This window comes from Vanacampus margaritifer, chromosome 1 (genome assembly GCF_051991255.1).
Source record: "Vanacampus margaritifer isolate UIUO_Vmar chromosome 1, RoL_Vmar_1.0, whole genome shotgun sequence".
NCBI classification, from domain to species: domain Eukaryota; kingdom Metazoa; phylum Chordata; class Actinopteri; order Syngnathiformes; family Syngnathidae; genus Vanacampus; species Vanacampus margaritifer.
Window position 1 is genome coordinate 30,835,099 of NC_135432.1, and position 13,969 is coordinate 30,849,067.

At 40.3% G+C, this 13,969-nt stretch overlaps 1 protein-coding gene across 1 annotated transcript in view; it reads right to left on the minus strand.

Annotated features, from left to right (window-relative positions):
• bicd2a (BICD cargo adaptor 2a) overlaps positions 1-13,969 on the minus strand; it is a 37,364-nt gene that overhangs the window by 12,031 nt on the left and 11,364 nt on the right. Inside the window, exon 2 of the mRNA XM_077547745.1 lies at positions 7,926-8,138. Coding sequence (XP_077403871.1) covers positions 7,926-8,138 — 213 coding nt within the window. The remainder of the gene's footprint in view (positions 1-7,925; positions 8,139-13,969) is intronic.

Here is a 13,969-nt window from a genome sequence, read left to right on the forward strand (position 1 = left end):
TGTGCTCTGCACACTGTCGTGCAGTGCAGAAAAGCCTTCATTAATTATAAAAAGGTAAGAGAGGCAAGAGAAGTCCCCCTCCCCCAATTTTACTCACAAACCTGAATCTGTAAGGATGCCATCAGTTCTACTAAGCCACCTGTTTTTTTTACAAACTCAACTATTACTCTTGATAACAAACCATCCTCCACTTTTAGATGGCTGCATCCATTTGATAAATAGCACACAGGACACCTCAGTAGCCAAGATGCAACATTGGGCGGCAAAAACAATCATGTGATTAGATGACGTGAGAAAAAGGAAGTAAAGCGCATGCACTCACACACCGAGGATAGTGTCATAGCCTGACCCGAGTGGGGAGCACGTGCGACTTTGCATGTGGGTATGTCTATGTGTGTCATTCTCTCAGCAGAGTTGGCAAAGGTGACCTAATAATTAGCTTACCAATGCCGTTGCCAGGTGGCCACTACCACTCATGCCGACAGCACCAACCACATTAGCCGCTGCATGCAAGATTATTCTATGAAATCAGACCTGACAGGCTGACTGACTGCATGATTGCATCAGTAATGGTACTAGGTGATAACTTGTACTGAATGGGTGACCTGGTAGTAGGAGGCTTCTTTCAATGACCACAGCATCAGTGATTTCTTCAAACACAACTGAAGTTGATTCACTAAAATGCCTTTTTTTTTCACAGCACCAACAACATCACATATGTGCCTCAAGAGACATTTAATCTATACATTATACAACACAACCTCTGTCTAATTGGAAGTGTTTTTTTGCTAGTGACGACAACGCCTTTTATGTTTGCCGCATGAAATGATTACTAATCACCACATGCAGAGCTGAGCTGCGGCGGATGTTTAAAGTCTAATTCCTTTTCGGGAGGGGTTGCGCATGTCCAATGAGTGGGGGGTGTTTGCTTTAAATTAGGGATGGCTATAATTGAGTAAACGCTGAAAGCAATCCATACTTTATATTAAAATATTATATATCGATTCATATACATATAGATGTACAGTCATTTCTGGACTACAAGGAGGACTTGACTGTAAGCCGCGCTAGCTAAATTTGGGGAATACTACACATATAAGCTGCACCCGACTGTAAGCCGCAGATGTTTTTAATGTTACCGCACCGGGTTCCTGCTACTTTATTTTCCATAATAAGTGCAAATTGTCTCGCTCTCGTTCTGTCTCTCCTACTGTATTTGGCTCACTTGGTTTGTTTTGCTCTGCCTGACGCTCTTGCGCTTACTTTATAGTGCGCTCCCTTGTGATCTGATGGATAAGCCGCACCTTTGTATTAGCCGCAGGGTTGAATTTAAGTGAAAAAAGTAGCGGCTTGTCGTCCAGAAATTACTGTATATGGCGAGAGCGAGATATATACAGTACAGCATATTACACAGCAGGGTCCGACTTTAACGGTGGCACGATGGACCGAGGCCACCACGTGACTGTGTCGGGGGCGTCCTGGAGTTCACTGATGGTGGCCCAACCGGGCCACCAGTACAAATTTCATAAATGTGATCAAATCAACACATTCTTTCTTTTCAATATCTATTATTCAATATTTGGAGTTTTATTCACTTAAAATGATCAATCGTATTTGCTCTTTTTATCCTCACAGTGCACATTCGATCGCTCCCGTGTGCATTTTGGCCACTCAGTCTACACGTTTCACTATTAATTTCATTTTTGTGTGTGTTATTTTTAAATCACAATATCGATATACTAGGGAGTGGAGTGCATGGTGGATATATTTTTAAGCAGCTGCCTTGATCACCCATACTTGTGTGCATTTCGCCAGGCTACACCCATCACTATTTCATCCAATAGTAGTCCTGCATAAAAATTTCACGAAGTATTGTTTGCTAGTTAAAATAAAAACAACATGACATCTGCCATTGGAAGTTCAGCTTTAACACTTTCATAACCCAAATACTGACTATATTCATTCAGGTTTTGAAACGCCATGTAAATGTTCAAAAACACAAATGAGCTCAAAGATTCCTTATCCCTCTTTGTATTCCTTGTTACCTCTTTTCTAACTTGGATATTTGGTCATATAAACGCATGGGGCTACCTCTTTTGAACGGAAAATTGGTTTGTGTTCTCAAATTCTCAGAAACTAGAATTTTGACCTTGACCCGAACATTGACGGCATGTTAACATAATGCATGACACTGGTGCGGTAAAGGAGTTAAAAAATACTCAGCAACAGATTCTCCCATCCCATTAAAATAATATTTAAAACAGAACAATTAATGGGTGGTTTGTTTTCAACTTAATCAGACATGTGGTCAATGTTGATACTTAAAGCAAATACGGCACTAAGTAGAACATGAGTTCTGAGCTCTTCTAACACCTTCACAAAATCAGAAATTCTGAAGATTTGTGCCAGCTGGTTGCTTAAGTATTTTCTCGGTCAAATGTCATTTATCCCAGCTGGAGGGTCTGTGTTGTTGATTTAAAATGAATACAGGCCACAAGAAAACTTGATTAAAAGCCCCCCTGCATCCGATTACATGGCATGCCAGAGCTGTGACCTTTCACCTCCACATCCTGCGCTACACAGTCTCTCTTTCCACAGTGGAGGTTGGCTCAAATGGCCCGGCTGTCCGACCTTGTGAACTAAACAGGCAAATAACATTAACATCTCCTGGGTAGGTGGCAAAATGTGTGTGGCTGATTAGATAGTGAGGTGTGATTTACAGCCATCTGAGGGGTCACAAAAAAAAGAGCTTGCTCCTTCCCCCAACCATAGCAGGCGATGCCTTGACAGCTGCTCACGTACCACCCATGGACCAACAAATGTGCCACATCCATTGAAAGCGGGCACTTTTTTGAATAAATGCTCTAAGGCAGTCATGTTTGAAGTATGAATCCAGAGTACAGTGAATATGTATGCATGATAAAGCAGATGGGTCGTTTTTCAGACTATTTCTAGGCCACAGAGTGCTGCAGAATGTCACAAAAGCCCATTACTAGGGAAGGCTTTTAAAAGTCCCAGCTCAAAACATCTGATGGACCTACAGGGCTGTCAAGTGCAGCAATAAAAGCTTAACATCATGCTGATGCTGAGCCTGCTTAAGTCACCCCAAAGCGTGGAGTTATTTCCCAATGTGTTTAAGCTGCTACAGTCAAAACTTCAATGGGAAATAGCTCAGTCATAGTGGCAAAGTATCAGGATTACGCCAACTGTAGATTAGGATTTTCGTGCTTTGTTAAAGGCTATTTTCTTAACACTAGAGAATCTCACTTGCCATTCTACAGTCAGTATTTAAGCGGATGGCTGGATGAATGGAAGCGGGTGCTGTCCAGATTCAGGCAGACACTTACAGGTAGTAACTGCATTTAGTATAGCATTTGCCTACTGTATTTATAATATCTAGTAATAAGTATACTCAAAATAAACCCCACAAGTGCTCAGCATCTTGCTTGTTCATATAGATCACCTTCAGTAGATTAGGAAAATGCTCACCAAACTCGAGTGTCATCACATGACAGAGTGGGTGAACAATGGTGCTCAGTTAATACTTACTAGTCAGTGAGGGTGAACAGCACAATTATGAAAAATTGGATTATGAAAAAGAGAAAATTTGGCTCAATTTTGTGAAGTGAAATGAGATCTGTATTTATGTCTCTCCACCATCAACTATTGTTATTCGACTCCAGTCAGGAAGATATACTTTCAAATTAAAAGCTTTTGAGTTTACCTGGGAGAGTTGCAAGTGTGTACTTGATTGCACATTTCTCAGTGTGCAACTGCTGATTTGGCCAGGGTAAAATTGTGCATAAAGTTTTTTAGGCCCTTTGTACAAAGGTGGAGAAACATGTCCCCATTAGTGAAGTGAATGTGTCAGACTATAGTCAATGTGCTGTTGATTTATTCAAGTCAATTGATCCAGCACAGAAACATCCTCTTGTCATTAGAGCCTTGGGGTTAAATCAAGACTGGCACTTTGTTTGCGTCCTGAAAGCAGACAAAAGACTAGACATCTTCTAGTGTTAATGGAAAGGCAATTCTGTCTGACATGGTCTAGTGACTTTAAAGGCTACAAATAGACACATTGACAGGTTTAGCAGAGTTGGATTAAATGGTGCTGGTTGCTGTGACCAGCTAACCCACATAACATCTGCAGGATTTAGAGTACAGCAGTAGAGCTGTCAAGTCCTCACAGGCTCACAGCGGTCAGAAACACAGTAGTTCAATAACAATTCAGAATGTGTTTTGCTTAGCTTAACAGTTTCTCACTGAATAAATAGTGAGCCTGGTAAATGAGGTGGTCCAATGTTTTGCCAATTCATCTGTCAATGAAGAGTTTTCTGCAAAAGAGTTTCCATTTGTTGCTTTTGTTGTACTGCTCAAAATGTAAAACTGTCAGCCACTATGAACCCAATTTCAACAACTCAGTTTTCATCGTCATTTCTAGTCGCCAGCATTGTGTATAGTCAACAATATTCCAAATGCATGTTCTTGACATTGGCTAAGAAATAACAAAATGTGGAAGCAGTTTGAGGAAACGGTTTTGACAAATTCAGGGATTTGAAGTAGAATGGTAAATAGGACCACCCGATATTAAAATTGGATTTGGCTAAACAGTATGGTACATTGATAACAAGACACCTAGCGCCTATCCAATCTTCCAAATCACACCTAAAAATAATTTTCAATCTAATGCTGTATTGACTTATTCTGCTGAAGGCACTCATGTTCCCAAAAGACAAGGGGTGACCGGTCTTGACTGACTTCATGGTTACAAGAATTAAGACTGATGACTTCAAAAGCCTGAAGCCCTCGAGGAGTCCTGTTACATTTTCCTTACGCTAGAGAATAAGACGGAACAAAAGATAGCTCATTTTGCAACTCGACTCTGACCTTTCCATAATCAACCTCAAGCTTGCGTGCGGTGTGAAAATCCATTCACGTCACGTCACTCTGTTCGATGGATGGATGGATGGATGGATTCATTCATCCATCCATCCCAATAAATCCACATGGAAAGAGCCTAATGTATACTCCAGTTCTCATTATGCTGAGTGGGAGGAGTGAATATGTGAAGAGTGCACCAGATGGAGTGAGGCCCCTATGGAAAGGAAGCATTGAAGGACGATTCCAAAATTATCTGACTGCTAACAGCAAATGGAGATTATGCTGATAATAAACTAAGCGTTTCTATCTTCAGTGTAGCACTTGCAGTAAAATGTTAGCTATGTGAATCCCCATTTTGTGCACATAATGAAAGCCATCACTGGAGGCGTATTCCTCTTATGACATGCAAATGGATTTAATGATGTTATGCCTGTTAGCGCGCACCTCCCTACAATGTTTCCCCCTCTTTGTGTAGGCTTAATCCTGTTGACTGAACCGCAGCGATAAAATGTGTCTTGTGTGAAATGTGTATTCTTAGGGGATATATTTGGCGTGAGATACAGCCTGTGAGATTTAACTGTGATGTGCCTAGTGGATCTGTTCAAGCTCTGCTGATGCCATGAAAGCTCTTCCCCTTTGAGGAAACACAAAAAGCCCAATTACTGCTTTTATTCTACAATTTGAATTATTCAGACAAATTCTGTCTCAGGTTCAGGAACGGAATACTGTCCCCCATTAAACCAAATTTACTCTCAATAAGTTTGTCTCCTTTGCTAAAAGACTTGAGGCTCCTTTCCTTGTCATTCCACCATTTTGATCTCCTCCTGCAACCCCCCTTTCTTTCCCAGTTTCAGCTTCCGGGCTAATTTACATTCAAGAGACAAAAGGCTCTTTCAGATCTGGCCACAATGCCAACGTCGGCGCCCATGCTGCCTCCATTTGCCTGCCACACAAATTCTGCCAAGCACCCGCAGAAGCACCATTAGAGGGGTCATTATCTGCAACAGATGGGGATTCAGACAGTTACATGAAACCAATTGGAATTGGCTGAGGCCCATAGGATGGATAGGTGTGGACAATACAGTAATGCGGGCCACCAGAAAAACACTTGGTGGCCTACTTGCGCTCTGTAACTGTAATTCATTGGCAAGTGTACAGTGTAGACAAGGAAATCACTTCATGTCAAGGCTAAAGACTGACCTCAAACATGCTGTGTTTGAATGGCTTGCATTTCATGTCATACTTAAAAAATACTAAAAAAATATATATCTAAAGAACTAAATGGTCGGGCTCCTGCTTATACGGTGGCCTGCTTATTCTCTATGAGCCTGACATAGATATACTGACATACTCCCACTTCTTGAGGTCCCAAAAACTCGCCTGTATCTGCTTTGTTGTTAAGCACTGTGTAACTCAGTGGTGTCAAAGTCCGGTCCTCGAGGGCCTGACTCCTGCATGTTCTAGAGGTTTGCCACGTTCAACATAGCTGATTCATATTTAAGCTCATCAGCCACCTCTGCAGGAGCCTGATAATTATCTTGATCATTGAATCAGGTGTGTTTGAGTGCTCTATTGAAACAAATCTGGTGAGGCACATCTGTTTTCCGTGACACCCGACATACACCAACTTGGATGCAGTGCTCAGCAGCAGTTGACCCAATTAAAGCGACGGACTCAGAGACTTTCCAAACTTAAGTCGTTGTGACTGACATGCCATTTTTAAGTATTTCACTAATCTCAGTAAAGAAACATTGCTGACATCTGTCTCATGCAATGGGTCATAGAAAACAGCAGTGATCCCTTTCAGCTATACAATTTTTTTTAATAACTATTTTATCACTAGCCTGTGCTGTAGTTGTACGTTTGACCTTAAGGTTCTGCTTTGATCATAGATATTGATAGATTTAAGTGTCAAAGTGAAAGCTGGATGAGGGCATAGTTTTAAAGCCCAAAAAGGCTTCTAACCCAGCATCCTAAAATTTGGTCTATATGAACACATCAAATAAAGGCTCTGAAGATGAACCGCAAATTGTGCTCTCCGATCAATTTGTTCATCCCTTTGGGTGTCTCCCCTGTCAGTCAAACAGGGCCTCTTCAAAGCTCTTCAAGCTTGACTGCTACTCTCCTCATCACTAGCTCCATCACACATCACATGACCGAAGACACGCAAGGCACACTCTGCCTCTGCACAGCTCTCTTGTCTCTCCTAATGAGGTCAGTTGTGAGTGCAAGTGATGGACGCGATGACGGGGTCAGACATTGTCCAAAGTGGGGCATAGACAATACGGGTGTGCATTAGTAACGTTTGGGAAGCCGACAGGAATAGAATGTGTTGGATAGAATGTATAAAAAGCAGTTTCCTGGCAAGAGGTAACATTAGGATGTATTGGCTTTAGACATATTCCACTTTTCCCATTTCACTCTTTTCCCTTAAGCCATAACTGGTAGGTTCCTGTAGTGTAATTGTAAAAAGAAAGCCAAAGAAAAAGCAAAACACACTTGTTAAAATGAGACTGTATTCCAAATATTATGGCTTCATGGGCATTCAAATGTATTTCCCATGGCTTCGTGTTTCCCCTGAGTATGTAATGTTAACTAACATCCAAGATGCTCAAATAGACTAGAGGTAGAGAACGTCACTAAGAGCCCAAAGGCAAATATTTCTTCAATTCAGATCAATCTCCAAGAATAACTAGCAGGCAGGCAAGTTATGGAAGCTGCAATCTAACACCAACTCCTCGGGGCTTGGACAAAACTGAAAGAACCCAAGATGACCAAACACCACACTTGTGTGCATTTCAATGAGAAACTGATCCTTGCACATTATGAAATGAATACAAAATTGGTACAGATGAACATGCTACACAGCGCCACTGCACATCGTTTTGAGTTAGATAAGCGCTTCGTATTTGCTATGATTAGCACAGAAGATGCGAGCAATAAAAAACAATAAATAAAAAGCTAACATTTCTAAATAGCTGTAGGAAAACATCACAATACATAACCATGATTATTAGTCAAAATAATTTTAGGTAATTTCTTACCTCTCTTATCTCTTGGCCGATGGTGCTCAGGCGTTCATTCTCAGACTGGGTGTTGGTAAGAATGTTGCGAGTTTGGCGGAGCTCATTCTGCAGTTCAAGGACCCTCTGCTCGTAGTAGGCCTCCTTACAGGCCGACTCCTGGATAAGAGACTCCTCTCGGCTCTCCCCATCCGCTGCCACTTTCCGGTGGTTGGAGTAGGCTTGTCCAAATGCCTGGAACACAGGAAGACAAACTGAGTTAGAAAATATAGAACGCAAAATAACAATTATTCAATCTAAGCATGACTTAATATTCAGTAACTGGTCTATCAGTGAGGCTTAGCTATGGACTGGGGCTCACATCACCCTGGAAAAATAATCCGTTTAGCTCCATCTGGACTGCTTCATAAATTCCATCCCATCCCCCCCAATCCTCACCCCTGCACGTGCACTGCAGTGACTGAACTGATGGAAAAGCACACAGGAAAAGTAGAGCAATGGGTCGAAAGAGTGGGAGATCATGAGAGGCCTGTATTTTAATACTCTTAATACTGTAGAGGGAGATCATCACAGAGTTTAGAAAGGTCACTGGCTATTTGAATTTTATACAGATTAAGTAAATAAAGAGGGTACATATGAAGATAATTCTACCTTCTGCAGGGATTTCATCCTCTCTTGTCAGCAGGGTAACATTTTACACTTAACTTGTTTATGGCCTTTAATTAAGAGGGAAAAAAAGTGTAGGAATGAAAGCCCAGCCAGTTGGGAAATACATACAGTAGCACACAGTCGAATCTAGGTTAGGCAATTCCCTCCCATCATAATCACCTCCCAGATTTAATTCTCCACTCTGTAATCAGCAGCGTTACACTGACAAATGCAGATTCTCATCTTGCTTCACAGTCAAGTGCAGCACGTAATCTAGACTCACCTGCGGGATTAATCTGACCTTGTTTGCAGTGGCATAGTGCACTCATTTGGGAATGCAGACTCGCACGTGTATGATTGCTGCCGGATTGTCTACATTTAACACTGCATTAGATTAAGCGCTAGGAAAAAAGTGACATTTGTATCAAGTCGAATTGACCTATTTTGGGGACTTTTGCAGACAAATATGATTTCCAAAGAAAAATATACGTATGTAGGTAATGTGAAGTGCAAAGAGGATCATTTTAGTCCCCAAAAGGTAAAACCAGTCTCATGTGTCGCCAAGAAAAGTGCACCGCTGCACCATATTAAATTAATTTAATTATTTTCTTCATGCCATTCGACACTCCTGTAGCAAAATTTGAACAAAATAAGCCATGAGGTTTTTGTCTAATCCTACTCGTAGACAGACAAATCAACGTTGGCAAAAACAACCTCCTTCCACCAATGAAAATAATGGATTAGTCTGAGAAGGCTATTGAGAGGAAGAGATTTCCTCCTTAAGTAGTAACTAACACGGGTCTACCTGGCCAGTGAAAATTTGGTCAAAACAAGTGCCTATCAACCAGTCATGCAGCCAATGGACACTACTGGGATCATTGCACTTTGGCATCATTCATAGCACAACTGGCATGTTTCAGTATTTCAAAACAAAAACATTTGTTTATGGAAAGAAAACGCCAATAACTATGGTGAATCATTCTGTATTTTCCTTAATCATCAACCTCATACCTTCCCATCCCGTTTCAAGAGAATAAAGGAACTTATTTTTGCAGTGGACTTCAAAGTAAATAAGATTAATCAAATCACAAATTAGGGGAACACAATTATTTTATTTTTGGCGTATGTTGGATTCTGATAAGACAGCGCCAATCAGAAGGTCTGTCCTTTAAAGCATGTGCACCCCAAGACAAAAGCCTACTGACTGAAGGCCTCTAATCTCGAATGCCCAAGCATGGATTTAGGGAGTGTAATTTTGGGACACACGCCACCAAGCCTCTAATCTCAGGGTGAGCTGCCAGTGCCTATGCAATTTAATATTCATCTTTAGTTTGCCATATGCTGCAGTTTTACATTGGACATGAGAGCATGGATTATTAATCTCCTGTGAAGCTAATCAAAAGATGGTCTTTAGTCGTTATTACAGTATGGAATCTGGATTGCCAGACAGATTTTCCTCATTGAATAAAGCATCACTCATTAATTATGGCACTACGGAACATACGGTCATACCCTTCTACATAACCTCTGATGTCTGATTGTAGTTCAGTGCATATGAAAGAGCAGGTTGCTATGTTCTGCATTGTGATAAATTATACACTGCCAATTGTGACTTGATTGTTCAGCGACTCTAAAGGTTGCTACTCTATTGATGGCCAAATCGTTGATTAAAAACAATGCTTATTGTTGAAAACATGTCAGAACAGGTTGTGAATGTGGCTGTAATTTGAGATCCAGCGTTTTAGACTTCACCTGCACATGTAACACCCAGCGTTAGGGCTGGGCGATATGGCCCAAAAAATAAAATCTAGATTTTTACAGACATTCAGGACGATTACGATTTTCATCTAATAAACCCAACAAAAATGTATTTAAAAGGTTTCATTTGTTCAAAAATAAATCCTGTGCAAAATGTTCGGACAACAATAATGTATATTGATTCAAAATGATTTTTGACATCAACTTAACATTCATAGTTTTTTCTTAAATGCCACAATTAAGTAGTAAACATGTCTTGTAAAGCAGTGGTCCCCAACCTTTTTTTCACCACGGACCGGTTCATACATGTCTACAACTTTGGCGGACCGGCAACCCAGTGGGTTGGGGGGGTGCTTGGCTGTTCGTCGGCTGATTAATAAAAGGCTACGACAACAAACGCAAGTCCACTACCATAACAAGGGTAACAAAACGCGACTGAGATAATTAGCATTAACCGGAAGTACAGTAAGTTTATTTTATTCTTTCAACTGTGTGGGCCGCCGCGGCCCGGTCCAAAGGTGCCCACGGCCCGGTACAGGTCCGCGGCCCGGTGGTTGGGGATCACTGTTGTAAAGCACCCATCCAGCATTCTGCCACAAAAACATTTGAATGTAACATAACATAAGAACAACAGCTTTTAATAATCCAAAAGACAAAATTAGATTTCACGATTTAGAAAATTTTCAACGATTTGATTTTTAAAATTGAATTAATTCGATTTATTGCCCAGTCCTACTCAGCGTTATAATAGTTTGGGATTTTTCTTATTTTTTTATGATATTGTAGAGTGATATTGCACTCCACATGACCAGACATGCGCTGCTGCTGATGTTTAGGCTTTCTTTCATTCTTTTGCAAGGCACGTGAGTAGTGTGGAAGAATGTAACTTTCTAAAAGTAGTTTAGACATTCAGATGCAGAGACCACTGGATGCTGCAGTGGTTTTTCAGAAAGTGCGACACTGAATGTGGCTGCAGATGAAGAACAGTGGAACAGGAAGAGGAAAATCAGTCCAACACAGTGAATGGAATCTCCAGCCTCGTGAATCACAGCTCACGTGGAGTAAGAGTTTGCCATGATAAACCGGAATGTCATCCTCCCTCCTTCTTCTTGTATCTCCATATTCACTCACAGGCCACTGAGCAGTCAGCTGCATTGCTCCCAGATGTTTTGCATTTCTTTATTAAGCTCAAGACTATCAACTCTTTACAATACAGTTCTTTTGGGGGCATGTGGCTGAAGGCTTCTTGAAAACTGCCGTAGTATGAAAACACATCCATGATCAGACACTGCAGGCTGAGCCAGTACTGTGCACAGAACAATATTCTTTTTGTAACAACATGGTTCTGTGGGGAATTCGCACCATGTCACGTGCCACTGTGTGCCAGCGGGAGTTAACTCAATTGACAGCTAGTTACTGATTATGTCAACATCAATGGCACTGCTCGAATGAGTAACTGAGAAGCTAATGATTGCTTTAGATTTTAGTCTTCAGTGACCATCTGCAGAAATTAACTCCCAAATGGTTTGAATTCTCCCCCCATCTTGATTGACTCACAGTTTCATCATTAATTCTGGATTTGAACTTTGGATCTTTTGTGCAAAGTAATCCTAGAACATTCACAGAGAAAAATGAATGAAAGTGAATAGAAAGGGAATAGCAGGGAGGCAGGTTGAAATATTATCTGCTCCGTGGCACTGCACCACTGTGAATTATTATAGACATCAGAAAGGTGGGGATATGAATTTTGAAAGTCTGCCCACCAGTCAACAATACCGCAGCACCTGGTGCTTAAAACCTTGTGGAATCTCGCCTTTGTAATGGAGGAGTGGGGCAAAATCCTGCTGGGGGGGGATTCTAGTTTCTAGATGCTCGTAAATCATAGTGAAAACGCATCAAGGTGAAGCAGGGCAAGCACAAGAGAACATACAAGTAAATGTTAAGGGAATTTATACTTCCTTAAAAATGCATACTCTTGCCTCGAGTACAAAAGCTGTTCTCCAGGAGGTATGCCACTTGAAAAAAAAACATCTATCCTACCAGTTTGTCTATCACGAGAGGATCTCTTGGCAGAGAAAGCGCGAAGGCCTGAAGCAATGGAATGGTTTGGAGTGGCTGTACAAAAACAAGCCAAGTGCTGATCATGCCTGCCTGAAAAATACTGAACATCCTCACAGTTGATTCTACTTGATATTATATTTGCCTCGTAAAAAGCCCCGTGAGAGCTTCGTAAGAAGCTTGTCTTTTGTAACCTGAATATCTTGCAGAATGGTCACGATAAATGATCAAAAATTCTTATTTGCATGAAAAATATAATGCAAAAGCTGCTAATATTTGAAGCTGTTATCTTGAGAAGCTAGCGCAATATGTATACATACATACAGCAAAAGTTAGTTGTAGTAGCTCGCACAGATTTGCTGTTAGGATTAAGTTTGGTTTCATTGGATCCCTCACACTCAAGACTTAGACAGCATCTATTTCACTGAATGACGGAAGTAGTATTTTTCAAACAAATACATCCGTTGAATACTTATAGAGGACTAAAAATAGCAAAATAAATAAATAAAAGTGAAAATAAAAACGGATATAAAATTTCAAAAATAAAAACTAATATATTAGTGCTGTCAAAGTTAAAGCATTAACTGATTAATTATTCACAAAAAAATTATCGCATTAATAATGAATTAACTCAGATTAATCGCACTATTAATTTTGACCATAGATTATCCTTTAGCGTGACAGCGGATGACTACGTTTAAGGTAGCACAGGTTGTGTTTTAGCAATAAACATAATTACATGGATTAAAGTAAAGCATTTAATAAATGTTTGCGTATCACATTTAGAATATTTATGTTCATGTCAAAAATACTGGGGTCATTTTTTTCCATTTTAAATTATGCAAGTAATTAACTGATAAGAAAAAGAGGAAGATGAGCGTGTGCAGTGGGTCAAAAAATGTTGAAGACGTCCTCATAACATTAAATGTCAAAATAATTAACACATAAGTGCTCTTCAAATTTGGTGGGGAAAAATTGTGATAAAATTATTATTTTTTTATATTAAGCGATTAATCGTGATTAATCAAAATTCTAAAATATGATTAATCTGATAAAAAAATATATAGTTTGACAGCTCTAATCTGAATATCGGTAGAAAAGGATTACCAAATCATTGTATTCTGTTTTTATTAAAATTTTCCCAACTTCAATGGAATTGGGGTTTGTAGCTCAGCCGAAGGATGATGTGACCTTTAAGGTGTGTGATAAGTATAATGTAATGAGAGAAGTTTAATTTTGAAATACTTGTGAGAGAAATAAAAGTTAGACCCAGAAGATAAACAGTGCTTGTGTCATTTTTTTGTGACTTGAGATAATTAGCCACCGTCTTTTTAACCTTAACAATCAAAATAAAGCATTTTTAAATAATAATATTAATAATAATGCATCAGATTTATATAGCGCTTTTCTGGACACTCAAAGACGCTTCACAATGGATACAATACATTACTCGTGCGCTCACACTCGTGACGGTAGGCTACTTAAGTAGCCAGAGCTGCCCTGGGGCAGGCTGACGGAAGCGTGGTTGCCAGTGTGCGCCTGCCCTACGGCCCCTCCGATTGGCGACCGCCACCAAACATTCACACTTTTCCAGTGTGAGT